We start from the raw sequence: 27,696 nt of genomic DNA, 5'->3' as shown, positions 1-27,696 counted from the left end.
AAAATATCGTAAGATACTCTCGTTGAGAGAAATTGATTCTCCTACCTTCTATTCTACACATATATCTTTCGATTATCTTAGTTGGAATCAACAATTTTGATTGAAATTTTAATGCTCTCCTCTTTCTATTTCAGATTCACAATTCCACCGACAGGACCGTCGACCTTTTTTCCCTGAATCTCATGAGCACGGGACGCTACAGATGCGAGGTCTCGGCGGAGGCGCCGTCCTTCCAGACAGTTTCCGACCATTCGGATATGGAAGTGGTCGGTAAGGAGCATCAAAGCAGATTCGTATTAATTAAGAGTTTTATCTTTCAAAGGAATCGCGCAATAACGGCAATCCGGGGACTTCCGCAAAACTTGGGTATATTGTTATACGTCGTTGATTTATACCCGCGAGAGACGCTCTCCTCCTCCTCCTCTTCTTGGCCGATTCTCATTATCCGGGCGAATGTTGTTGTTATCGCGACCGCGAACCGAGGAGGAAAAAAAAAAGAAGAACACACGGAAAGAAAACTGTGCTGACTAATCGTAATTTTATTCATGTCCGAAGTAAAATCAAATTCTTAAAGAAAGATTTATCTCCGTGAAATGTGACTCGGGGACGGTTTAATTCCGAGACAAAGATTTATATACGTGTCATTTAACGAAAGGATTTTGGTTTCGTACTCTCAAGAAGGGAGGAGAAGAGATTTTCCGTCGAGGATTAGGAATTTTAACGGCCTCGAGGATTTTATAAGCCACTTAACGCGCGAGGAATTAAAACGAATCGCAGTTCCGATAGCTCCGAAAGAGTTAATTACGTCGAGTTAGTTTTAATCTGCGAGGGAGAACATTATCTGCTCCGTCTCTCTCTTCCCCCCTCGCATATCGACCTATATGACTCGGTGACGAATCACTGACAATTTATCCTGACAGTAATATCGCGTCTGTGTAACTTTCGACTTTCCTCTCGCCGTTCTAAACGTTTTCCGTTAATCCTATCTTATTATCGTCATGTGCGCCCCAGAGAAATGAAGTACCTTCTTTCAGCGCGGAACTCTCCCATTGACAAACTCAAAACCGATTCGCTTAATTGCTTCGCACAATTTACGAAATCGCGACATTCAATTTATCGACACGAAATTCGTTAAGATTTTCCCCGATCATTTCTAACTCGAGGATTATCAACGTTGCTCCGACCCTTCAACAAATTGAACTCTCTCTCTCTCTCTTGATTAATATCGTATATTAGATATCGATTGGGGAGAATTTTTCAATAACTATGTGGGGAGTCTGGGAAATCTTTTAAATCTAAATAAGATCCGCCGTTATATTTTTTTCTTCGTCCAACCTCTTTAATCCACGATCATTTAATCCCATTGCGGACCAACGAAATCTCAATCGCTTGCTTTTTGCGCCAGCCAAGCTGCTTCTCTTTTACCGCGCATTTATCTATATCTATATATATGTATAATACAATATAGTGTGTGTATGTGTGTGTGTAGACATGTATATATAGTTAAACGTGTCATATATCGACTACACAATGATTATAGCGAAGTGTTACTCCATTAAAATTTCCGTGCCGGTAAGCGTAAACAAGTTAAGCTAGCCGCAACAAAATTACGGTCAAGCGATATTGCGTTAAAATATTCGAGCGGGCGCGCGCGAGTTAAAAGCGCTTTCGTCGTCGCTCGAATTGATCGAGAGAGAGAGGCGGGGGTCTCTCTTTTTTTTCTCACGATAAAATCAAGCCGATTCTCACGAAAGCGTTTCCGGTATTTCCAGCACTGCCGGAGGAAGGGCCCATCATTACGGCGACTCCGCGATCCGGGAAACATCGTTATCAACTCGGCGACGTCATACGGCTCAATTGCACTTCAGCAAAGTCGAAGCCACATGCCACGCTCAGCTGGTTCATCAACGGCGAACCCGTGAGTGCTCCAGACGCGCAGCATCTCTCTCTCTCTCTCTCTCTCTCTCTCTCTCTCTCTCTCTCTCTCTCTCTCTCTCTCTCTCTCTCTCTCTCTCTCTCTCTCTCTCTCTGTGTGTGTACCTGTCTGCGTACCGCAACGTCTTACCCGGGTTGTCGGAAGCGTAAAACTTCGCGAGGACACACGTCACCGACGTCCGAGATAAGCCGTGATCTCGGCAAATCCGTCTAGAGTGGTCTATTTAGGGATTCGCACGCGCTTATGCGAAGTGCGGTTGAGAGAGGAAGCGAGAGAGAGAGGGAGAGAGAGAAACAGGAACAAGTCTTCGACCAGTTGTATTATCAATAGCAAAATATTGTTATAATTATATTTATCTTAATTTTTCAAGACTAAAAACTTTCTGAAAAGTTAGAGATTCTAATCTTCATTCTCCAGGATTAAAACTTTAAATTTCCCATATGACATATTATACATATTGAGATTTAAATTAATATTCTGCTGGAGCAAAATCTAAGCAGAGATTATCGATTAAACTGATCCAAGAGAGTCTGACGCTAATATTATACATCGTTAGAGTCCTACACATCTCGCACAAGTGACAAAGTTGAATCTTCATATCTATCTTAATAAGGACTTCTTCCTTCGTAATATATCATGTTTTACCGCCATCGTGACACACGAGTTACGAGGTTCCGTAAAAGCGCGCTTTGATATTACTATATGGCAGGGAAAAGTCGTAACAGTTTGCTCTCTTTCTCTTTTTCTCTTGAACACTGTTAAAAGTTTTCCATCGCGGCAATAAGCCACGGTAAATTTCGCTTCTGCGCGAAAATAATGCGTCTCTTCGCAACAAGCGTTGACCGTTAATGTCCCGTTGACCCGCGATTACGCGCTAACAAAGCTCGGGGATTAATTTTGCAAAGTGTACTCTTTGGCGTGCAACTTTTTCATTTTTCATACGCGAACAAATAATTGGTTCTTGGATAATTAATCTTCGGCCGTTGCAAACGGACGCTCGCAAAATTGCCTAATTAGTGTTTCAGCGTTCGCGGCTTATTAAAATTGGATTAATCAATATTCGAATCGATAATCTTACGATTAAAAGATAATCTCTCCATTTGTAATACGCGGAGCGGCGAATGCGCACTGCAAATTACGAGCCGTTAACGCGTCGAAATTCTTGGTTCATTGAGAGAAATTGCAAAATTTTCGACGTGAAAATTATTGTGATGCGAGAAATAAAACATTGTCAATTATGCTATTAATTATGATTGGATGATATGTTGTACGTAATATACAAGGCTTTTTAATTTTTGTTGCAAACGTTTATAATAAAATGTAACGAGAGAGAGATAGCAATCTTCTGCTATTAAAAGTTTATGTAGTGCTCTCAAGGAGCTCGTGGGTCAAGAGTCAATTTTCCAAGAACGAAGTAGATTAGACAGATAATGTGGTATTTAATTCGCGGAGCACTGACGACGTTATTACATTTCGTAGAAAAAAAAAAGAAAAAAAAGAAAAAAGAAAGAGAGAAGAAGAATATTAATCTTTAATTAATCGTGACTTTGCGCATCTAGGAAGTATCGCTCATTTATTATCCTGTGTAATCCTTTACGGTCATCAAAGTTATTAAATGGAGCATTATTTTCGATCCACTGTTTTTCAGCTGCTTTTCTGTCTCATTGAATAAAACACGTGTTTCGAAAGCATAAATGACCTCTTCAACTTCGCCGGAACATTATATATGAAAATTTTGGAAAGTTATCAGTTTACCGTAAAGGATTAAAAGGGCGAGGACGACAACATTCGCGAATATCTCCGAGAATGTCGTCGTCGTCGTTCAAGCCGAGAGAGAATATACACTCCCATTTTCCCGCTCTTCGATTAGGTCGAAGCGCAGTTCTTGAAGCCGCTCTTAACCAACGTAGACCGGGAGGGTCTAGAGACCGCTACGCTCGGTCTAGAATTCCGTCTGCGCACGAAACACTTCAAGAAGGGAGACTTGAAGATCAAATGCCTGGCGACGATATATATGCTATATTGGAAATCGAATGAGCTCAGCATAGAGGGCGAGAGGCCCCTGAAGATACCGGTAATGGAGAGCAGGGAGACAAGGGCGCAAGGGCACACGCACGCCGAGCATATCTTAGGTAAGAGAAAAAAAAGAGAAATCTCTCCCGGCCAGCCCTCGACTAAGGATAGATGACGTAGCAACGCGAAGGGCGAGACGTCTACCCTATACCGCACGGATTTCTTTATCGCGTGTCTTTCAATTTAGCTGTCGCTTATTTCATATGTATAGGAAACTACCACTAAAAAATTCTCAGATTAAAAATGTTATAAAATTATTATCGAGAAAAATAAATAATTTATATTTACAATTATTATAGAATATTATCTTTTTTCTTCTCTCCATCATAATTTAATTATCTTTTTTGACGTTTAAGAACGGCGAGGGAATAAAAAGCTGAGAGAAATCGCGAATGAAAATTGAATAAAATGAGATAACAATAAGTAATAATAAAGTATAACGAGCAAACAACAGGGGGTTTACTTTATTCGAGTTTATTCCGAATGCCTTAACATTTTTTCAAGCGACGTAATATCGCGGATATTGACTCTCGGAATGACATTTTATTTACATCAATCAGAAGAATTGGGACGCGAGGGTCTATCTCGAAGAATCATTACACGTCTCTCTGTTATAAAGGGGGATAAGAATCGCTTTTCAAACCGCGAGAAAAAAACTGACGTTTTTCATGGTTCACGTCGTTAATATTGATTGCGAGTCTGCAAAAAATATAGGCTTTGTGGCCGTGTTAGAAGGGCTTAGTGGCCGAAATAACGGATCCAGCCCTCTCGGTGTTAACATCTCCAACTCGAAGCTCGCGGATAGTTTAGCAACTCGACGTCATTTTCCACCCTCAATACGTTGCATCGGTTCCGTCTGGCTTAAGCCAAAACACGCAACTCGTTTTACGCGAAACATGTGTCTCGATGACAGATCTCTTCCTCCAGAGGAAACACAGGAAGGAATTTTGAAAATTGCCGAATCACACCGATCGTTTAAGCGATCGAAAGAGATTGGGAATCCAATTTCGCGGACACGAAATCTCCGTCGATCCCTCTTAATTCAGCCGTCTCTTATAGCGCGCCTGAGCAACAAATCGCTTTAGCTAAACTCGCTTAACTGGGCTTCAGTTCCCGCTCGCGCAAAGTTTAAGCCTTGAATTTTTCCCGAATATTTATGAATTTGATCTCTCTCTTCCTTTCGGGGGAAACGGCACATGTATATATTTCTATCTCTTTCTTTTCTTTTTCAGCGAACGGAAGTGTAACGCTGGCCCGACCGTGCGTCGTTCTCGTGATCATGGGATTGCTGATGCTACGGTAAGGATCGAGGATACCAATCGCCGCCCTTCGTGCTCATCCTCTAGGCCTCGAGGAGAAGCCACCTTCACGATGTGACACGATTACGTAATAAATTACCCGTGTTGTTTATATTTTTTATAATTGCAATTAGAGTGGAGCTAGAAACCACGTAAATAATTGTAGGCAGACGACACACACTATCAGTACGTTAGACTTTACTCGGATATGCAGAGAGAATGGAGAGAGTGGAGGGGTGAAATTTCATTTTGTAAAGAAAGAAACGATGGATTTTTTTTCTCTTTTTTTTTTCTCTTAAGATACAATCCCCGTTGAACGTTGCGGCGACTTGGTCGTTTAATTTTCGCGTTATAAAATTACGTATTTCTCGTGTAGTGCGCGAGGGACACGACGAACCATGCATTATTCTCGGTGTGTATATTCATCGAAAGGGTATGCACGTCACAAATCGGTAGTTTATGTCATGGAAATTCAGAGTCGCGACTCTTTACATCGTCGCTCGCGGCGACTCGTGCGTAAAGTGCATAAATCGATTTCTTCGGATGCACACGCACGTTATACACACGCGCTTCGTCTGAATATTGCCGCTGCGCGGCTAGCAGTACAAACCGAGAACGTGACAAATCTGCATTTCATCGAATTTTTATTAACTGCCCTACGTACGAATTATATAGAGATGATAGAGTACAAGTGCACTTTATTCAATTTGCAAGACAATGTAATATATTAACGATTTCAACATATATGTATGAAAAATTCTCCACAGATCCTCAAACTGATCAAGATATATAATTCATGATACATTTTAAAATATTTCGTTCGTTACTTTCGAGCTAATTCTGTTAAGAATTTATTGAATATTTGTTTGAAAAATTTATGTAAATGTCTAAAAGTATTATATATCTAAAAATGTGTTTTGTCATTTATTCAATAAGATTAATTATCGGTGTTTTACATGGCATTTCGGACAGCGAGATGTTTAGTTAAGAAAACGAGGACGACGCGCTGTTAATTATTACACGCCGCTCCCGCGCGTATAAATCAATAAAATAAACACGAATCGGCCTAGCGCATACATACCGAGAAGAGGCAGTGAGACGCGGCGCAAACAAATCGTCGTTTCTGTTTCGCCACCATCATCCGTAGCCCTTAACGATCTAGTCGCTATTAATCGTGCGTTAACGAGATAATGTCTAGGAATAATTGTACGACATGTGTGACTTGTAGCGTGCGTTTACCAAAGATTTTTCGAACTTTTCACGCTAAGCATTCCTAATTGTTAATTATATCACGGTGGCACGGTACGTAGAGAGAAATTTCATAAGTAAAACTGCCACGTTCTTTATCTATGGTAGCTATAAGGGCACACTCATGTAAATATGTATATATTATATATATATATATAAAATTAATAAGCCGGAAGATATATATATATATACTTGTCTTTAATTTAACGTTCCAAAAGTTAAACGCGTGATGTGAAATATCGATTTATATATAAAAAAAAAAAGTATTTGAATTCTAAACGTGAGGGATATTCTCTTCAGTAAATTGCAAGTCTTTCTCGAAAAATGTATTGTACATCAATCTAAAATAAAACCTTAACGAAAGATATACAGAGAGAACAATGTTGAATAATTAAATATCTTTGATAGAAGATATTCAGAATAAAGTACATTTATCCAATCCACTTTTATTCCAAATCTCTCATATATGTGTCCCGATTAATTATAAAAAATATCGCTAAATATATTAAAGAGATAAAGTATGTACGTCTATTAAATATATAATTCCTATAAATTTTTTTCTTTCCTCAATCGTATCTTTAAAACGCAATTGTACGACTATAATGAGAAAGCTATAGAATTTCAACATGAAACATGTATCATAAGACAGTCGCGTTTGATAGACAGCGTTCCGTAAAGAAAGGGTGTTTTTTTGTGTGAACGTTAGACGATTTGGTCGGAGACTTGGCGAAAAACTTCAAAATTTTCTGCTCGTTGGGCAACTCCGTTTCCTCGGTCTCTTCCCATTCTACCGCCAGCGCTTTCGACTCGAGAATCTGCTCGGCGGTGGACCAGCTGAATCGAACGAGCTGCGGAAAACCGAATACCCCGTCCACGTTCCCGGACAGCCAGTTCTTAGTCACCGGATCGGTCGGATAGCCGCTACCGTATTCCGCTCCGATAGAGTCACCCTCGCGAAATCGCCACGCTCGTATCGCGTGATCTCGCGATACCTTGGCACAGATACTGGCCGCACTGACAATCGGATAGGTCGCGTCCGCCTTCTTCGCCACGACTATCTTCACGCCGGGAAATACGCCCTTCAGTCGCGCCTGGTAAGACTCTGGTTTGCCGACCGTGTCCACGTAAATCTCGGCGACGTTCACGCCAGCTTCGATCGCCCTCTCTATCAGTTTGGTGGCCGAAACCATGGAGACCTCGTTGAGGGAGACTTTGGTACGACGATGCATGCTGTTGGCGATAACGTTCGGCGATATCGCCTCGACTGCCCAGCCTATACTGTCCTTGTTCTTGCAGATGTCATCGAATATTTCGTCACGCTTCTTTTCCGTCAGACTTTTGGAATCGGCGCAACCTAGATCGACCAGCAACTGCTTACGCGACAGCGGAGCGTACGAGATCCCGTAAACCATCGGACCTAAAACCGGACCGCGACCCGCCTCGTCCACCCCAAGCTGGCACGGCTCGTCCCTACAGATTTGTGGAACCTACGATGAATCAGTTCCTGCGATTACTTTCATGCTTCTATTCCATTCCTCTAATTCTCATTGCTTCTTCGATATCACTTGTAGTACAATAAAATTGTTGTGCGATTACTTTCTTGTTTCTTTCTTCTATTCTTCTAATACTTATTTGTTTTCCAGTATTATTTGTAATTATGTTATGTTTATATAGTAATTACGTTTATATATGTTTAGATATTAATTATATATTTATATTATTTGTTAAAAAAACAAATATTACTTCAAAAATATAATTTCCTTGTACAGTGATATTAATATTCAGCTTATAAAATGGGAGATGTTCATAAAAAAGGAGTTAAATTGTTTTAAAAAAATGCACATAGTTATTTGTTAAAATAGCAAAAATATATCCATGTTTGTGTGTTTGACGTAGTACAAAGCTATTAGATGTACATTGTATTTTCGCATCGATTATTACTTTATTCGTATACACAAAAAGAGATTTTTCATATTTATAAAACCATGTATTTACCTCCGAAAAGTGAACCTTATTGATGCTGTGGTCGCTCTGTTCAAAAAACGGACTTAAATCTTCTTCGCAGGTGATGACCTTAATTGTCTCTTCTTGCGAACCTTCTTCTTTTTCTCGATTATCCTCTTCCGTTCCATTTTCGTCCATTTTATTCATTTTTATCGCTTTACACTCGCGTAAAAAGCTCGATTGAAACAATAAACCTCACATAACCTGAACCTGAACTTTTTGTTTACATAAATAACATGCCTTTTTTAGAAAAGGACACACCAAGATTTTACCGTCAACTCGAACTCTCGAACATTTGCGATACTCTCGCGAATAGGGAATTGATTAGGGTGCATTTTCATGTGGCGCGATGACACTAGTTGCATTGTCCAATCAGAACAAAGGAATCTTTATCCCTTTTTGTCCAAGAGTGTAATTACGTGCACAATCGAATTCGATCAGTCGACTTCTAATGCGTTTCTGCTCTACAGTTTTCTTAGTTCATGCTTATTTATCATAGAATTTTTCTCATCAAAAATCCAATGATAAATAAACATGAACTAAGAAAACTGTAGAGCAGAAACGCATTAGAAGTCGACTGATTGAATTCGATTGTGCACGTAATTCCACTCCTGATTGCTCAATCAAATGCAGTACATTTCTAATTACTTTCATATCCGGAAAACACTAGCAGTTATTATTACGACCAGTGTTGCCCAATTTCAGGTCGCGCAACACGGGACGGAAGACGAAAGAGAGAGGAGAGAGCGCGTGTCGATGTGCGCGGCGCGTTCGACTTTTAACCTTCAAGTGGCGCTGCGTCGCGCATCGGAATTCGGTGCGCGGAGTGGGGGGCGTGGTGGGGGCTGGCTGGGTGGCGCGCGCATCCCCCCACCACCCAGCCTCCCACCACTCTCCCCCCACTCCGCGCACCGAATTCCGATGCGCGACGCAGCGCCACTTGAAGGTTAAAAGTCGAACGCGCCGCGCACACGACACGCGCTCTCTCTCTCTTCAGTCTTCAGTCTTTCGGTCTTCCGTCTCGTGTTGCGTGACTTGAAATTGGCAACACTGATTACGACATCTTCTGTCTGCAATTAGAATTAGAAAGATAAACAATCTATCTCTCTTCTCTGGTTTTGTGCAATCACCTCAATTTATAAGTTGTAAATAGTGTAACATATTGTTAAAAGCACAGTTTTAATAAAGTTTTTACATACTTTTGTTATTATAAATAACTCGTGAGTTTTTTGTACATAATGATAAAAATGATAGAATTACTGCCGAAGAAACTAATATTGCAATTGAGGATTCACAATCGCATTAGAGGTTACGCATCAGGTCGATCTAGCGATTTCGTCAAAGTTGTCGAAGTTGCACCACGAGACGGGTTGCAAAACGAGAGGAAAGTGGTGCCTACCGAAGTCAAAATCGATTTCATTGACAGACTGTCGACGACCGGATTGAAGAGTATTGAAGTCACAAGTTTTGTATCCCCGAAATGGGTTCCTCAGATGGCGGACAACGCGCAAGTTTTTCAACAGATTGAGAAAAAACAGGGCACATCCTATCCAGTACTAGTGCCAAATCTCAAGGGCTTGAAGAGTGCTATCGCAGCAGGTGTGAAAGAAATTGCAGTGTTCGGTGCAGCCTCGGAGGCTTTTTCCAGGGCCAATACCAACTGCACCATCGAAGAGAGCGTGGAGAATTTCAAGGTTGTTACTGAGGAGGCAAAGAAGCACGATATCAGAATCCGTGGCTATGTATCCTGCATTGTTGATTGTCCTTACGAAGGGGAAACCAAACCAGCTATCACAGCACATTTGGCTTCAATGATGTTAGACTGCGGATGTTACGAAGTTTCTTTGGGCGATACCATAGGCACAGGATCGCCAAAGAAAATTAAACGTGTTTTGAATGAGTTACACCATGTTGTTTCGAATAACATGAGTTATTACGCATTGCACTGTCATGATACATATGGACAGGCTCTAGTAAATATATGTACAGGCCTCGAAAATGGTATAAGAGTCTTTGATTCTTCCGTTGCTGGACTTGGCGGATGTCCATATGCTGCTGGTGCTTCAGGAAATGCTGCCACAGAGGATTTATTATACTTTCTACAAGGACAAGGGCTAGAAACTGGAATAGACTTAAATAAAATAGTAGAAATTGGTGATTACATAAGCAAACAATTAGGAAGAGCAAATCAATCAAGGACTGGGATGGCTATACTTGCTAAAACAAGTCGTCAAAAATGCTAGTTGCGCGATATTGAGTCTAATAGAGTCAAGAAAAACCAAAGAATTTTACATTCCAAAAATATATTAAATTACTGTATATAATACATGTGTATATATATCTTTTTTTATCAATAATTTTTATACATAAACAGAATAATATATAAGATTTTATATATAATTAGATAAGATTTTATATAAAAATATAATTGTATATTTGATTTATAATTCTTAAAATATATATTACGCGTAATGCGTACATAGGTGTATGTGTGTGTGTGATAAAATATATGAAAGATTAATTTTTGGCTCGCTTTAAAATATTGAAAATTAATATTTTTAAACCGCGGACTCCATCGGCGCACAATTATCAGCTGATTTCTGTCAAAAAATGTTAATCGAGTTTAATATACTATAACATTTTATTTAAAACATATTATATTATAATTTCTATTACATACTATTATTTTAAAATTTAATTAACAAATTAACGCTTTAATCAGCTGATTTCTATCAAAAAATATTAATCAAGTTGAAACCAACTTTATATAAAAATATCATTTTTTTTTATGTAAAATCGAAGAATAGTGCGCACATAGCGCGCACTTGTGTGTTGTTCTAGTAATAGCAAAAAACACATCTACTTAAATATATAACCAATAAAAAAAAGCATATGTATATAAAGTGATTTCTAAAATGCTTAAAATTCCTTAATTGAAACAATATTATTCGATATATTTAATAAAAAAGTATAGTTCAAAAATGATGCTGATATATTAATTCTTTCTTCTAAAGTGTATATAGATGGCAGTCAAATAAATCCATGCTTTTCTGTATTACTGGATGCAGCTTGAGTTCTTCACTGCTTGACGGAATAATTAACATTTCTCGTAACGCTGTCAGGTCATAATAAATTTTTTCATCCTTCACAATATTACGGAGTGATTGTTATACAGAAAATGTTTTGAATACTATTTGAAATTATTATCTTTATTCAAGAGGATGCATGCGCTAGAAACATATGAGTTTTAAATTCTTCCATTGAAGTGTTGTCTATCTTCATCGAGAGGTGTAGAAAAAATATTCGTAAGTGTATTGTTCTCTGTGCTTCACATAGAAGGGAGTATTTACAAACAGTGAAAATGAGCTCGGGCTTTATATCAGAGGCCGAACTTGCCGAACAACGGCGAATGCGACAAGAGGAATGGGATCGTGTGCGAACTGCTGACCAACCTTTAGGTTAAGTCAATATTTTGTCTACATTTTATGCAGTATATATAATCATTTTTTACAATCCTATCTAAATGTTGAAAGTGTTGTATATATGCTACTTTAACAATTAAATTCAACAATCTCGAGTCTTATGAACGTTTGGAAAGTATTTCATGTGTGTAACGGTTTACAGAAGCTCCACAGGAGTCTTATGATCCTAGATCATTATACGAGAGATTACAAGAGCAGAAGAATAAAAGAGACATGGAATATGAAGAAGCGCATAAATTAAGTAAGTAGAAAAATAATATTAAGTTTGTTTTAATTATCGAGTGTTGCGTAATGCTCTCATTAGATAGCGCTTAATACAATGAATTAATTCATATTCATTATTGAAGATCAATCGTTGTGTGTAATATAATAAACAGTTTTTTGTTCTATGTTATTTATTTATTGATTTTAAAACTTACTATTTGCTAATGATCTATAATAATATTTGTCAGTATAATAGACACATTTTCCAACATTCTGAGATTCATTCTTCAGTATTACATATTTAAAAAATCTTTGTTCTTTCCAGAAAATATGATCAAAGGATTAGACGATGATGAAGTCGAATTTTTGGATTTGGTAGATAGAACTAAAATTGAAGAGGAACGTAAGAAAAATCTTGAGGAAGAAAAAGAAATGCGTGATTTTAAAGCTGCAGTTGCTTCGCTTCAAGAACAGAAATTAAATGAAAAGTTGAAACAAGAATTGAAGAACCCACCTGTCAGTAGTAAAAATGTTGTTTGTGGAAGGTATTTTATTATTACATCATCATAATTTTATAAGTTTCAAGATAATCTTTATTTATCTTAGAAGTTATAGTGCATATAGCTTCTAAGTTATAATCTTAATAATTCTTGAATAATTTAATAATTCGATAGCAAATAAAACATTCAATTTTAATTATATGTTAGTAGCCGTTCTTCACAATTAAAGCTGCCTGCAGGCGTTGTGTTAAAACGATCAGACAAGCAAAAACAAGGTAAAGATTCTAGAAATACACTGTTCATTATTTCCTATATGTATAATACATTTATACTTCCTGTATAATGTGTATAAATTTTTTGTACAGGCGAAGTACTTAAAGGAATTAAAAGAAAGTTGCCCTCATCCGATGATACAGATGCTACGAAAAAGAAAGAACTGCATGTATCTAGCAAGTCAGAAACTGATACTTCTAATCTTGAGTCAGATAAACAAAACGATAAAAATATATTAAATGAAGTTGATGAAAGTAACGAATATAGTGGACTCAAATGTATCGGCATCTTACCCGGTCTTGGAACATATGATAATTCTAGTGACAGTGATTGCAGTTCCGACACAGACCAGGAAACTGAACCAAATCCATCCATATACGACATGTTAGGCCGAAAAATAAAAACGTTGAAAGAAAAGGAAAAAAGCTGAATATCATATGCGCACACATGAACATCACATATACATATTTATGCATATACTGAAGGTAATGTTTGTGAATATAGAAAAAAACTTATTATTATGTTGCAATTATTAATTGTGTTTTAAATAAGTGAACATATTTCCACTACATTTAGCCAATATACTCGCATAGTTTATTTATATTATAAAAATTAGACACAAACTGTCAAATTATATTTAATAATTTCATAATAAGTATTTCACACAAGCGTTAATCCTGATTATCTTGATTAACCATTTCATCACAATTTCAAATTTTAATGTATATATAATTCAAGCGTAGCATAATAGGAGGATTTGTGTGAAATGGAATATTGGTGATTCGTCAATGAAATAAATAATAAGCTAACTTGCATATACTCTTTTTGCTTTTACTCGCCATTTCGACCATATTGATATTTCATCTTAAAATATGTAAAATTATATTTATATGCTAATTATTACAGTTACTTGAAATATTTCGATATACATTTTGAGAATCGTTGTATTGCTCATTACTGAATCTTTACAGAACGCTTGTGTGTTACGGTTGAATCACTTATATATCTCTATATATGTATATAATGTATGACTGTATTGTCTGAAAGTAAATTGTGCGCGAAAAGTTGTTGCGTAAAGATTCGCTAATAACATATTAATTATTGCGTGCGATTGCTATTATCTGTACCATCTTTTGTATTTCACGAATCAATTAAAGTTCTCTACACGTATATCTTTTCTACTAAAATTGAAAACAAGAAGACATGATTATTGTCAAATATTTGCATATCTGCTCTGTAATTCATTGCAACATTTGTAATTATTTGTTACACATTAGGGGCATTTTAAAAATATTAATATTTTTGAATTTTTATTGCACGTGACGTTTGCCGCTTTGACAGCGACACCTTTCGATAGATCCGTGGTCAGTTTCGCGTGGATGTATCGTGTTGGAATCGCTCCGCAAATTTCTCACGAATTGTTGTTTGAAAGCGAATCTCGTAGACGAGTGTATCGTATCATATTCATTAACATTCGCGGTATAGTTGCTGTTATCGGTATCGATGATTCCGGTTTCGTTCGTCGTGAATCGATCGAAATTCTCTGAACGCGTTCATAGGTATATCATTCTCTCTCTCTCTCTCTCTCTCTCTCTCTCTCTCTCTCTCTCTCTCTCTCTCTCTCTCTCTCTCTCTCTCTCTCTCTCTCTCTCTCTCTCTCTCTCTCTCTCTCTCTCTCTCTCTCTCCCTCTCTCTCTCTCTCTATTCTCTCTCTATTCTCTCTCTATTCTCTCTCCGAGATGCATTGAAAAGTGCAACGAAATTACCAGGTAATCGTGTGTCTATAATTAAATGCATCAATTATCGCGTCTGTAATAATTCGTGTTATATATATATATATATTTTAAGTGTTACGAATATTTCATATTAAAGTATTCCAATTTTTATTTTTTCGTTAATTATGTGAAGTTTATCGACTCGACCGTTTCGATACTTCGAGAATCGCAATATCGATCGCTTCTCGATAGATCCGCCATGTTTGCAACGTATCGTGGATCGTGTTTGCTCGCATCGCATCGTCCCGCGCATTTTCCGCGATTGTTTGTCGTCTAAAAGCGAATCTCGTACTCGAGTGTGTCGTATCATATTCATTAACATTCGCGGTATAATTGTCGTTATCGGTATCGACGACTCCGGTTCCGTTCGTCGCGAATCCATCGAAATTCTCTGAACGCGTTCATAGGTATATCGTTCTCTCTCTCTCTCCTCTCTCTCTCTCTCTCTCTCTCTCTCTCTCTCTCTCTCTCTCTCTCTCTCTCTATTCTCTATCTATTCTCTCGCCGAGATGTATTGAAAAGTGCAACGAAATTACCAGGTAATCGTGTGTCTATAATTAAATGCATCAATTATCGCGTCTGTAATAATTCGTGTTATATATATATATATTTTTTTTTTAAGTGTATGTGTATATTTCATATTAAAGTATTCCGAATTTTTATTCTCTACGTTAGCTATGTGAAGTTTACCGTCTCGATCGTTTCGATACTTCGAGAATCGCAATATCGCTTCTCGATAGATCCGCCATGTTTGCGCGAACGTATCGTGTGTTTGCTTGTATCCGATCGTCCCGCGCATTCCCGCGATTGTTGTTGACGTGCGAAAAGTTTACGTGCGCGAAAAGTGATGGCGAGTGTCTGCCGCCAAGTGTCGTACATCTGACTATATTATAAATAGTGCGTGTGAAAGAGCCCGTGTGTGCAGACAGTACATTAGACACTCTGAACTGGTGACACGAACATTCGGAGGTTAAGTTGCATCTACGTCCTGGGAAATCGTCCGAGATCTTCGCGTTTCGAGGGATTTTCTGGCCGAACTGCAGCGGAAGTGACGATGTGCAAGTAAGTCCATATATTGTCGTTGTGATTGATTAGCTACAACGATATATTGTCTCTTCTTTGGCAAAAAAATGATGTTTTTGTTATTGATATTATTTTCCGATTTAATAAGAATATTGTACAATGGATGAATCTTTTTACAATTTTTAACCTTTTGTCTATATCTGAAATGATTATTTTTTTGCCTTTATGTTTTGTCTTGGTTTTTCTTGATACTGCTGATAAAAAGCCAAGTTGGTACATAATTATCAACAATCGGCTTTATCAAAACGCTTATCCATTAAGTCGTGAAAGCTTCTTTACCCGAGGAGCTGGGTAGAGATCTGTACTGATAACATTTTATTGACAACTATTACAATTCTTGATATATCAACTATATGTGTCTATAAAAGGTGCAATAATACATAGCTACCCGCAAATATTTTTCATATATAATATGCTATATTCACAGTTTTTTTTCGGTTTTGATCAAATTCTTTTTTCTATTATATTATATTATTTATCTGTGTATTTCAATGTGTTTGAACTTCCTCTTTAGTTGATTTTGATAAAAAATTAAATTTTTTTAAATAGAAATAATATATTTTTTTTAAATAGAAATTAATTTACTTTTTCGTGTGACTTGTATGTATTACTCGAAATTTTTATATTAACACTTTTATGATAAGAAAATAAATGTCAGAGTTACTATAATATTCCAAAACATTAATTCATGTTACAAAAATCTTTTTCTTGCTTTATAAGATGACATGCGCCGATTTTTGCAAAATCCATATTCATTTAATTTATACATTCACTATATATTCAAAGATGACGCAAATAGTACACAGAGAGAATTTTCTGTTAGAATTTACCCTGAAAATTATAGTAATTGTGGGACAATATGGTACGAAAAGAATTTTATGAGAATTTCTCTGATTAATATTTTTATCACAATAAAAACAATAATATTTATCACAATAAAATATAAAATACGTTTGATTAATTTTACTATGCAGTTTAATAAAATTAATCAAACATATTTTATATTTTGATGTGATAAATATTATTTTTTTGTAATAAATATTAATCAGAGAAAGTCTCATAAAATTCTTTCCATACCATTATCCCACGATTACCAGGATTTTCAGGGTAAATTCTAAGAGAAAATTCTCTCACAAGTAAAGGTACCCAACTGTCACTCACGGATTTTAATGAAACTAGCACACTTGTAAAACTATGCAAAATAATAGACACGTATTTTTTTTATGTGCGGAGAAGCGATTTTAAGGGCAGAAACAACCCCTTGTATATATGGGGTGGTTTTCACGTTATAAATACATTCTTGACAATTTTTTTGAAAACTGAGGTATTATGGGGTTTGCGGAGAATTCGAATCTGTCATAATTTAAAAATACAAAAGGGTTGATTAAATATAACGCCCATACTTTGTGAGTACTTTGTGGCGAAAATCATATTTTTTCTTATTTGTACTATTATTGGTCGACAATTTTTAAAGGTACATGAAGTGTCTTGTTAAACAAGTTATTTGGAATTAATTTTTATTAAATTTAACAGTGCATACAATAATAGTTTCTTCAATAACAATTAGTATATTGAATTTAATTCATTAATTGTTTTTTTTGTTTCATCCCTACTACTTGTGGTATAGTCTGCCCTTAAAATCGCTTCTCCGCACATAAAAAAAAAAATACGTGTCTATTATTTTGCATAGTTTTACAAGTGTGCAAAGTTTCATTAAAATCCGTGAGTGACAGTTGGGTACCTTTCCTTGTCAGTGTACTTAATTCTCTTGCGTTGTTTTCGGAGCCGCGTATTTTCTCGCGATTGTTCTCGTAGTTTTGTGAACATTGACCTTCTTTTTTCTGTTGTACGTATACTTAAGCATCAATAATCGTACATACAAACGAGCGCAAACGAGCGTTTGAGCGATATAGAATAGCCAGAATTGTCATTAAGCCCCGTGGATGGTTTCCCATTGGGACCCGTGGGATATCCCGGCTGCGTATCGCACACTCACGCGACAATGCGTGTGGAAAATATACGCGTATGTGTCCGTGTGTACCCCGATTCCCCTGATTCTTATATCGATCCGACAGATCTGATATCATCCAGCGTTATCCCTTGGGCTCGCACTCATCTGCCGACAAAAGAGCATCTGTGCGAGCCGATCCGTAATGCTCTTGCAACCTGTTCACAAGTAGCTTGGCCCTGTACGCACAGCATGAATTCATTATCAGTCTAGTATAAACATATTGCCTGTATGGATGGGGCGCTGTCACTCAACAGAACCATAGAGTTTCTGATCCGAGTCATTTCTGTGTATCGTAACTGTGATCTTAACGTATTAGTTTTCGTTACGAACCGCGTGCACGAGTCTGATAGATTCAATGTACGCTATCGTGTTGCTTTATTTATGTTAGGCGTGAAAAAATGCGACATATATTTTGACACTTAAAAATTTTTAATATAAATAAAATATTAAGTATTTTGTAAAGTATTAATATTTTTTTATAAGTTATATATATTTTTTACACACGAGATATATGGGATAAATTGATTGACGTAAAAACACATTGATTAATTACATATTGATAAAGCATGCATCGATGCAATATATGCATTATTCAGTTTATTCGTTTTCTATCAATCTACACTGAGAGAATTTTCTCTAGAATTTACCCTGAAAATCAATCGTGGGACAATATGGTATGGAAAGAATTTTATGAGAATTTCTCTGATTAATATTTATCACAATAAAATATTATTATTTTTATTGTGATAAATATTAATTAAAGAAATTTCCTAAAATTCTTTACATACCATATATTGTCCCAAGATTACCATAATTTTCAGGGTAAATTCGAAGAGAAAATTCTCTCTGCGTATAAAAAAATAGAGTCATTAATCTAGTTTAATAGCTTCTTTGTTAAACATATAAATATATAAAAGGAAAAGATCTTCAATCTTTTTAGATATTAAAAAATATTGAAGAACTCGATTCATTTCTAAAGAAAAGAATTTATATATATATCTTGAAGAATAATGACGCGCTATAGCGAGGATCGGAAAGCGAACGCGATGAGTTTTACAGGCAATAATATTTGATGATACCTCGAGATCGTTGCTGCAACTTGTAATATATCTTAGCGATATAACGCGCGCGACTGTAATTCGCTGTAGAGACGCGATTATTTTTATCATAGGCTTAGACACGCGCACACACACATTCTTGCCGGTTGCATCTGTGTGTGTGGTCAATCCTGACCTGGCTGTGTATACAGGACTGCGGTGGCAGGTGACGGCGTGTTGTGAGCTGCATAATGAATAATGCGAAAGCCGAACCACAAGCCGTTCCTGTCCTTCCACTTGGCTGACTGAATGACAGCCAGTCTAGGAAAAACCACTGATTGGCTGTACATGCCCCCGACTCTCGTGCTTGTCACATCCTGTGTGTGTCTACCTGCGATCGAAATCAAGCTGCACGACGAGACTTGATTTTCGTATTTCTGGGACACGCTATCGGCAAATTCACGATGGATTTTGCGAAGGAGCGCCGCCGAAGCTTGTAAGGAGAGACGAGAGATGATGAGAGATGAGTATCAAAAATAACATTGCCCGATGTCTGAGACAGCAAAATTTATTAGATTTATTATCTCGGGAAGGTAGAAGAGAAATATTAAGCGCCATTTTATTATTACTGCAATGACTCGTTACTTTTATCCTCGGTGAAGAACTGCAAATAGTATACAATAAACGAAATTCTAAAAATGTGTCAACTTTTTAAATAGAAAATGTAAGAGTGATTCGTTATATTGTTAATACAACCAGAAACAAAATAATTTTATATGAAAACATATGTCAGCTATTTGTAAAAATGGTTCGCTCATTTTACCTTTTCTCGAGGTAATAATTTTAATAAATCTTGGTCTCTAGACGTCTGTGTTATTTTTAATATTCGCTATATAGTTCTTTTTTAGGATTCTTCCCGACGACGTTTTGCAAAATTTATCGTGAATTTATCAATAATGTATCCTTAAAGATGTCTCCTTAGAAATTAGTTTCGTAAGAAGATAAAATCTTTGTGCAGCTTGATTATGAGAGAGATTGTAGATAATTTTGTTTTCGAGAAAATTAAAAAATTAGTGATATGTTATTTTTCCACATTATCTTTTGTAGCTTTTTTTGACGAGTCAAAAATGACAAAAACTAAAATCGAAAAATATAATTATTGATATACTTTATACATTTAATTTGAAAACTACTTATACATTTTTTCAAACTTTTTATAATAGAAAAATACGTCGATAATCGAGCTATTTATAAAGCTATTATAAAATATCGATAGCATTATAACAATATCCATGTTATACTTAATATATAAATGTTCAAAGAGGATTGATACATATGAATTTTATTTAGATATCAAAAATTTATCAAAAATATTTTATTAAATAGATTAGAAAACGCTTTCGATATCTACAAGAAGAAAATTTGTCAATTAGAAAAAGGGAGATTATTATTCTTATTATTATTATGTATAATATATAATTCTTATTATTATTATCATATAATAACATTATTGAACAATAATTATATTTTTCATCATGTACACAACGAAGCAGTCTTTGCGACACAATAGTTTTAGGCCGATTTAAGAGGGTCTCAAAGTGTTTGGGATTTTACGAGCTGATCCCACTCGATTTAGCACTCGAAAGACATTTCTAATGGGAACGGGCAATGGGTTGTGAAACGGGTTGACCCTTTGATTGCATTAAAATAGTTTAATACTTATTCACGCGTAATCGCGATTATAAGATACATTTGGTATATGTGTTAGTACTTTTAAAGAGAAATTCGAATAGCTTTCGAAGAAAAATTGCTCCATATTTTATTTGCAAATATCTGTTTCTAACATTATCTATTTCTGTCATTATCATTATCTATTATTATTCTATTTTTTTTAATTTATCAATATATTAGTATTTTACATCGCGGATTCATTATCGGAGATTTGTTTTACGATAATCAGCTATTAGTAACCGAGAGAAAAAATATTGTGTTAAAGACATATGCTAAATCGACCGTAGCATCGGATCGCATTTAATTATCTATTCACTGACTTTAAAACTTTTCGTTCTCATCTACATAATGATGTAGGAATGCCTTTTTTGCATTCGGCTCGTACTAATCTTATCATTGTTTTTTTTAAATTGCTTTAATATTTAATTCTTTATCGGTAATTTATTAATTTAATATATATTTACATATTTTTTTAAAAATAAATTTATTTTCAATTAATTCTAACTTCTTTGTATATAAAACATTAATGTTACTTCTGTTATCAACAAGATACATTTAAAAAATTATGTTTTAATTGAATATATTATAATCTTCATATAATTACACACGCGATTGTAACATAGATTTTTTTCGCATGTTTTATCGGCAAATTTAGATTTTAATAAAATATATAAGTTAATATTTTGTTAAAACCTAAGTTGCTGATAAAATATGCGAAAAAATCGATATTATAATCGCGTGTGTAATTTATGAAGATTATAACATTCAGTTAAAACACAATGTTTTTAAATACATCTATATCTTGTTGATAACAGAAGTAATGTTTTATGCGCGAAGAAGTTAGAATTAATTAAAAATAAATTTATTTAAAAAAAAATGTGTAAATATATATTAAATTAATACATTTTAGCATATATATGTATAATTACCGATAAAGAATTAAATATTAAAGCAATTAAAAAAATAATAATAAGATTAGTACGAATCGAATGCAAAAAAAGAATGACGTAGATGAGGACGAAAAGTTTGAAAGTCAGTGAATAGATAATTAAATATGCTTATGATCCGATGATGCTACCGATTTAGCACTAATATTTTTTCTCTCGGTTTACTAGCTAATTATCGTAAAACAAATCTCCGATAATGAATCCGCGATGTAAAATACTGATATATTTCGATATCTATCCCGTATCTTACAATGGTGGATAAAAGTAGTTTTCCGGAAAGCTTTCGCGCAAAATTATTTTTCCGTATCTGCATGCCATCGTGCTTTCCGTTTCCTAGAACACTCCTTGCACGCAAATTGGGGTCAACGTGAATACTTAATGGGAAACTGTGGTCGAGCAGGAGTCAAGGTGCAGCGATGGGAGGCAGAGAGGAAAAGGCCGTTTGCCGTTCGCCCGGCGTGCCAACTTAGTTAGGCTGTCTAATCAAACGACTTCACACGGTACATTGGCGATGATGTATGCAAAATGGTTTCTCTCGTTTACAAGAATTTCTTAAAATCATTCACCTCACCCAGATATTCAAGATATTCCGCGCGGTCGCTTATTCCATTTATTGCGATATTTTCAACTGCGCGCGTGTTTGTAATTTTTTAAATACAATTTTTACATCGTAGCAGAAAGAAAAGCATTTAATATACGATTAATAAAATTGATTATATATAATTGGTTCAGTTACTTCACACAATCGAATTTTTAAAATGCAAAATTAAATATATTTAAATTACTTTACACACAACAAAGCTATTTAGAAAGCCGCTGACAAAATGAAAAATAGTTTGATGAAACAAAGACGGAATATATAAAAATGTACAGATGAGATCTCCCCAAAACTAGCCAATTAAATGAAATAAATTTGAATATAAAGTATTTGATATATATATTTTGCAATAAAGTGTACGATACGCCCAAGTCTCTAAGAGTTTATCCTTATATATCTTATATGGAGAACGGCTCTGTACACTGAAACAGAATATCAAGAGAGATTGAATTACTCGCATAATAGAGAGTCGTGAATAAATTATTTTAAAGAAGATAAAGTTTCTTTTTTACTTTAGTCAACGCCTTTATCGAATTATAAATAAGCCAACTTATATATCCTTGGCAGACCATACAACACATTACGAGGCCCCTATTAATATTTATATTAGGACAGCGAATATGGAAATAGATGCACTTCGTATTCTAGTCTTCCATGAAGATTTCGTAGCAACACTCCAGTTAAAAATGCAACATTTTTCTTCGTTACTTTTATTTCTCTCAGTTCTAACCGTATCATCCCAACATTCGAAATACTAAATTAACAAACTGCTTTGAAAAATTCAGTCTTGATGTAGTGAATTTTCCTCAAGTTACGTATATATGAGTTTTTCAATAGAGCGCGAATAAAAAAACAATAAATTATCACAGACTCAATAGACTCTTTAATTTCGTTTCATACGCTTTGCGCCTTTTGCATAAAAAAAAAGTATCCCAATTTCAATATTTATGTAAAAAGTTATTCAATTCAAAGAATATCTCATAACGTTTATAACTTATGTAAATTAATCAATCAAGAAAATGAAACACACAATTCTCGCAATTTCTCGCTAAGAGGGGATAAATGCGCGAGCTGCCTTTTTTAGACAGTTAGTTTTAAACAATTTTTAACTCTAATATATTTAATACAGACATTTTAGTATATATATCGTTCATTGAAAAAGCCGTCGAATATTTAGTTATTGAAAGAAATTTTCGGCGTTGTGCGTCGCCGGTCGTTACGAAACCGCCCATTGCCGGTGTAATCGTGAAGGAAAGATGACGCTTATCCTCTAATACAACATTCCGGCCATCCTCGCCATCGTGGTCACTGCAGTCGCATTAGTTAGGACTAACAACGCTGGCGGACAATCAAAAGCTGATGGGCCATGATTCGCTATGATAATGAACCATGAATATCGCATGAGGCGAGCGAGCTGGGGACGCCAACTCCTCGCTTCGCTCGCTAGGTTCCATACCCGTAGCCAATGGTCGGGGTTAAAGGGAACTGAGGTGGGAATATGAAGGGATGGGCAGAGAGAGAGGGAGAAAGAGAGAAACAGAGAAAGAGAGAGAGGGAGAGGGAGAGAGAGAGAGAGAGAGAGAGTCGAGGCTATCGATGCGCGGTAATGCCTCTGTTGACGCTCGGATTAAAGTCCTTTTCGACACACACGCAGAATGTCACTTCCGTGTACTGTGCAAGTATCATTATCGATATAATTTCCCGCGTGTAAATAAAAATCTTTTTGTTTGACGCATCGCTGGAACGCGCTTCTATACATATCATGTGGTTACGATTCCTAAATTGCAGTTCAGCATTATTGATCGGAGAGAGTAAAAAAAGATGAAAGACTACCTCTTGAATAATTATCTGGAATTGTTACGTTAGCGAGAGAATATGATGATATATACGTGTAAAGATAATGATTCGCGGACAGACACGCAGATCTTTATAATTTCTGCATCTCACGTGCAGCATCCCAATTATTATTTCAATCCGAGAATCGCGCATGTTCCGATCGCGAGATATATCTGGAAGCTCTTTGAGGCCGCAAATCCAAGAGACAAACGTTTCTGATTTACGACGTCGAGCCTCGGCTTTCGCGCCTTCATTATTGATCGTTCGTTTATGTTCACCCCGATGCCGGACAAGTTCGAGATATACTCGCGGCCACAAACGGACCGAAAAATTGAAGACCGCGCGCGCAAAAGGAGGGCGAGCGTTAAATAAAATAACGGGCCGGCCGAAAGAGAAGAAGTAAAGGAGAAAAATAAGGGTCAGGAAAGACCTAGGACCATCGGGTGGGTGAGGAGAGAATGAGAGGAAAGGGGAGGGAAAAAGAAAAAGAGAGGACGAAAATACGTTTACATGCGCGCGAGTTTTTGCGGATGATGAGCATACGTATCTATTTAGGCGAGGAGAGGTATTACACAGGCGCAGAAATGACATTCGGAAGAAATCACGACGTTCGCAGTGCGAGAGATGGAAACTTGGCTCTCTAGAATCTCTAAATTAGTTGTCAGGCTTAATGATAAGACACGACACGGCATGTGTTTGGAATTAAATTGTGCTGTGACATTATAAGATGAACATTATTTAAGAACAAATATAGCAGAACGAGATTGCTGCGATTCAACATCACATAGTCAAACAGAAAGATATATACATATATAGCTTGTCAAAATTTCAAATCATTATTTCGGTGTATCTGTAATCCTTTTATTATAAATATTTTTCTTTTTTAATCCATTCATCTGTTCTTTTTTTAGTTTCTGAAAAGAAGTATACTTTTAATTTTCTTGATTGAAAATGATATCAAGATGCTCTGTCTATATATTTATATGTATATTTTATTGATAAAAGCTGCGACTGGATGATTATAAATATTACTTTTTCTTTGAAAAAAAAAATTTTTTTAGTAAGAAAGCTATTTTTATCAAGCTCCATTTATTATTGCATTGCATATTCTCTTCAATTATTTTTAGAAATACGGAATTAAAGAGCAAATATATTCAAAGAAATAAGTATTTTAAATAATTTGCTGAAAATATAAATATACTTATATTTTGTAAAGATTTTTTTACTCTTGAATTTTGTAATTCTAACGCGTTGAGTGTTATATAACGGACATCGTTGCCTGCTACGATATTCAACGTTATTAAGCCGTCGATTGCCGCGTCAAATATGCTACGTATATTACACGTATAACACGTTATTAACTTATAATCTTGTAAATGTCGATTAGTAAAACTTTTCATGTTTAAGTGTCATTTATCTTCTAATCATTGTTTCTTCATTTTAATAACGTACTAATCAATATATATATATATATATATATATATATATATATATATATATGTATATATTTTAGTAAATATAATAGTAAAATATAAGTAACAGTCGATATCTCTCTCAGAAAGAAGATTAACAAAACATGAATAAAATTAAAATTTTTGTGTAATTATCGCAATATTATTGAATCATAAAATATGTTTTAATTAATCTCGATTCAAAACGGGTAACATTTTTAATTAGAATTATTAATTGAGAAAATTGCAGTAGATACACATCAGAGAGAATCTTCTCCTAGAATTTATCCTGAAAATTATGATAATTATGGGACAATATGGTGTGGAAAGAATTTTACGAGAATTTCTCTGATTAATATTTATCATAATAAAAAGTAAAAAGTAATAATATTTATTACAATAAAATATCAAATATGTTTGATTAATTTTACTAAAAGTATGGTAAAATTAATCAAATTCTTTCCACACCATATTGTCCCACGATTATCATGATTTTCAGGGTAAATTCTGTGTATATAAGAACGACATAATCGCTGATTAAAGTTAACAAACATGAAAACGCAGTCGGAATTTGCGATAGTTTACTTTGCGAAAGATGGACCATCTCGGAGAGAAAGAGAGAGAGAGAGAGATCGATCGAGGGAGGAGACGCGCATCCCTTATCAAAATATAATACAAATATGTCTTTCTCTCAGTAGTGATCCGTACTAATAACGAGACAAGTGATACGTCGAGTAGCGGGGTCGACGATGGGCTCGCGGGAGAAAAAGGGGAAAGAAGCGACGGTGGGCCGTCGCCGGCGCGGAATATGCGTGTACGCGAAGCTGCCGGGCTTATACAAAAGTGCGTGCATGCGTGCGTGCGTGCGTGCGCGCGCTCTATAAGCACCATACCACTGTTTTAGCCGCCGCGTTTCGGAGCGGCGGCGGCGGCGGCGAAGCCGAATGACTGAGCGAGGGTGCGGGCCCGCGTGGCCCGCATTGGCTGCTGAATTATATATGAATGGAGCGTAAGGGCTGTTGCCTAGCAACCGCATACACCGCGTTAAGACAAAATGGAGAAGCACGCAGCATCCGCGCGGCTGCCGCTCTGCCTCGCATCTCCCTCTCGCTCGTTCACTCTCTCCTTTTCTCTCCTTTTGGTCGAAATTTTTTTCTCTCGCTTATATCGCTCATGCGCGATCTTAGAGTGGACCTTTGGATGCCGCGATACTTGGATGAATTATCGGGATTATCAAGTTTATGCCCAAGGATTGACTCGCGAACGGTCATTGATTGCATTCTTGACTCAGCGGATGAATAATGGGTATGGTACGTTAAGTTGGCGCAAAAGATTTGTTATTCTTTCATTAAGTTCTGTCTTAAGCAAAGTTACTGATTTGTGAGTCTTGAAGATTGAAAAACTTCTTTCCAACTTTAGATTATACATTTTCTTTTTCAAGTAAAAATGTAAAATGAGAGAGAGAGGAAGAAAGAAATCTGGAACCATTACAGAAACTACTTTCTCTGCGCTCATTCGCGATTAGAAACGTACGAGTAGGTTTGATATCGGCTCGTCTTTCGCACAAATAAAAATCAAGCAATCGCGACTTAATTATCAATTATCCCGAACATAATTTTCGCGAAAGAATAATTTACTTACGCGGGAAAGTAAAATTCGCACTTCGAAGCAACGAGTACTCACAATGCATCGGTCCTTTCCTACATTAACGCGCATTGCACGGTCTTTTTTTTTGCATCCGCTATTTCTACTGTTTTACGTGCGTGACTATTAAGCTGATAAGTAGACGTATATTTGACGGGAGCAATGCGCCTCCATTAGCAAGCACTACGCCGATCCCTCCAACCCCTCTTCCCTCGCGTACTTTGCGCTCCGACCATTATATCTGAAGTTCCTATATAGCGTAGGATGAGCCAGGTATCATTATTATGCCGAAAGTGTGCATTATTCGCTCTTTTCTTCGACACACTTTTTCTCTCTTTTTCTTTTCCTGAAAAATTTATGCTAATAATCGTGAAAATATTTTAATACATGCATATATACAGATTTTAAATCTTCAGCAAGTGTCATAATATTTGTTTCCTTTCTTTGTAAAATATAAAAGAAATTTTAATCTATTGCAATTTTTTAAATATATTTTTAAATAATATTTTTTGGGGGGGCTCTACACACATATTTTTCATTATAAGTTTGCGGTCTCTGACAAGTA

General features: G+C 36.0%; 5 protein-coding genes across 9 annotated transcripts in view; 3 read left to right on the top strand and 2 right to left on the bottom strand.

The window, feature by feature from the left end:
- The window catches only part of LOC145945979 (uncharacterized), a 138,726-nt gene extending 131,893 nt beyond the window's left edge, over positions 1-6,833 (top strand). Inside the window, exons 3-6 of one of the 2 annotated variants that reach the window (XM_083055306.1) lie at positions 135-270; positions 1,773-1,918; positions 3,807-4,068; positions 5,242-6,833. In XM_083055306.1, coding sequence (XP_082911432.1) covers positions 135-270; positions 1,773-1,918; positions 3,807-4,068; positions 5,242-5,312 — 615 coding nt within the window. In that variant the 3' untranslated portion in view covers positions 5,313-6,833. The remainder of the gene's footprint in view (positions 1-134; positions 271-1,772; positions 1,919-3,806; positions 4,069-5,241) is intronic. The other variant, XM_083055305.1, reaches the window with a different exon arrangement.
- The window catches only part of LOC145945978 (uncharacterized), a 216,783-nt gene extending 208,196 nt beyond the window's left edge, over positions 1-8,587 (bottom strand). Inside the window, exon 1 of the mRNA XM_083055304.1 lies at positions 8,551-8,587. The gene's annotated coding sequence lies outside the window, so the exon portion shown is untranslated. The remainder of the gene's footprint in view (positions 1-8,550) is intronic.
- On the bottom strand, positions 6,908-9,343 carry LOC145945976 (ribonuclease H2 subunit A). 2 transcript variants are annotated; one of them, XM_083055299.1, is made up of 3 exons: positions 9,208-9,343; positions 8,551-8,914; positions 6,908-8,042 (listed from the first exon to the last, which is right to left on the bottom strand). In XM_083055299.1, exons 2-3 carry the CDS (start codon positions 8,704-8,706, stop codon positions 7,194-7,196), a joined length of 1,005 nt encoding a protein of 334 aa, XP_082911425.1. In that variant the 5' UTR covers positions 8,707-8,914; positions 9,208-9,343; the 3' UTR covers positions 6,908-7,193. The 2 variants fall into 2 exon arrangements, with proteins under 2 accessions (XP_082911425.1, XP_082911426.1); XM_083055300.1 differs by having other exon boundaries at positions 8,551-8,774; positions 9,208-9,333.
- A 183-nt stretch (positions 9,344-9,526) lies between these two features.
- On the top strand, positions 9,527-11,368 carry Hmgcl (hydroxymethylglutaryl-CoA lyase). The gene has a single exon (XM_083055460.1). The coding sequence runs from the start codon at positions 9,798-9,800 to the stop codon at positions 10,800-10,802; it is 1,005 nt and encodes a 334-aa protein (XP_082911586.1). The 5' UTR covers positions 9,527-9,797; the 3' UTR covers positions 10,803-11,368.
- A 243-nt stretch (positions 11,369-11,611) lies between these two features.
- On the top strand, positions 11,612-14,182 carry LOC145946065 (PSME3-interacting protein). 3 transcript variants are annotated; one of them, XM_083055464.1, is made up of 6 exons: positions 11,613-11,864; positions 11,943-12,017; positions 12,184-12,282; positions 12,571-12,790; positions 12,953-13,020; positions 13,111-14,182. In XM_083055464.1, the coding sequence occupies exons 2-6, from the start codon at positions 11,969-11,971 to the stop codon at positions 13,446-13,448; spliced, it is 774 nt and encodes a 257-aa protein (XP_082911590.1). In that variant the 5' UTR covers positions 11,613-11,864; positions 11,943-11,968; the 3' UTR covers positions 13,449-14,182. The 3 variants fall into 3 exon arrangements, with proteins under 3 accessions (XP_082911588.1, XP_082911590.1, XP_082911587.1); XM_083055462.1 differs by having other exon boundaries at positions 11,612-12,017; positions 12,956-13,020; XM_083055461.1 differs by having other exon boundaries at positions 11,614-12,017.
- Positions 14,183-27,696: the final 13,514 nt, after the last annotated feature.

The sequence above is a fragment of the Prenolepis imparis genome, unplaced genomic scaffold (genome assembly GCF_030444845.1).
Source record: "Prenolepis imparis isolate NDT839.2.m4 unplaced genomic scaffold, iyPreImpa1.0 SCAF_15, whole genome shotgun sequence".
NCBI lineage: Eukaryota > Metazoa > Arthropoda > Insecta > Hymenoptera > Formicidae > Prenolepis > Prenolepis imparis.
Note: the sequence above shows the minus strand (reverse complement) of the source record. Positions and strands in the feature narration are given on the sequence as shown.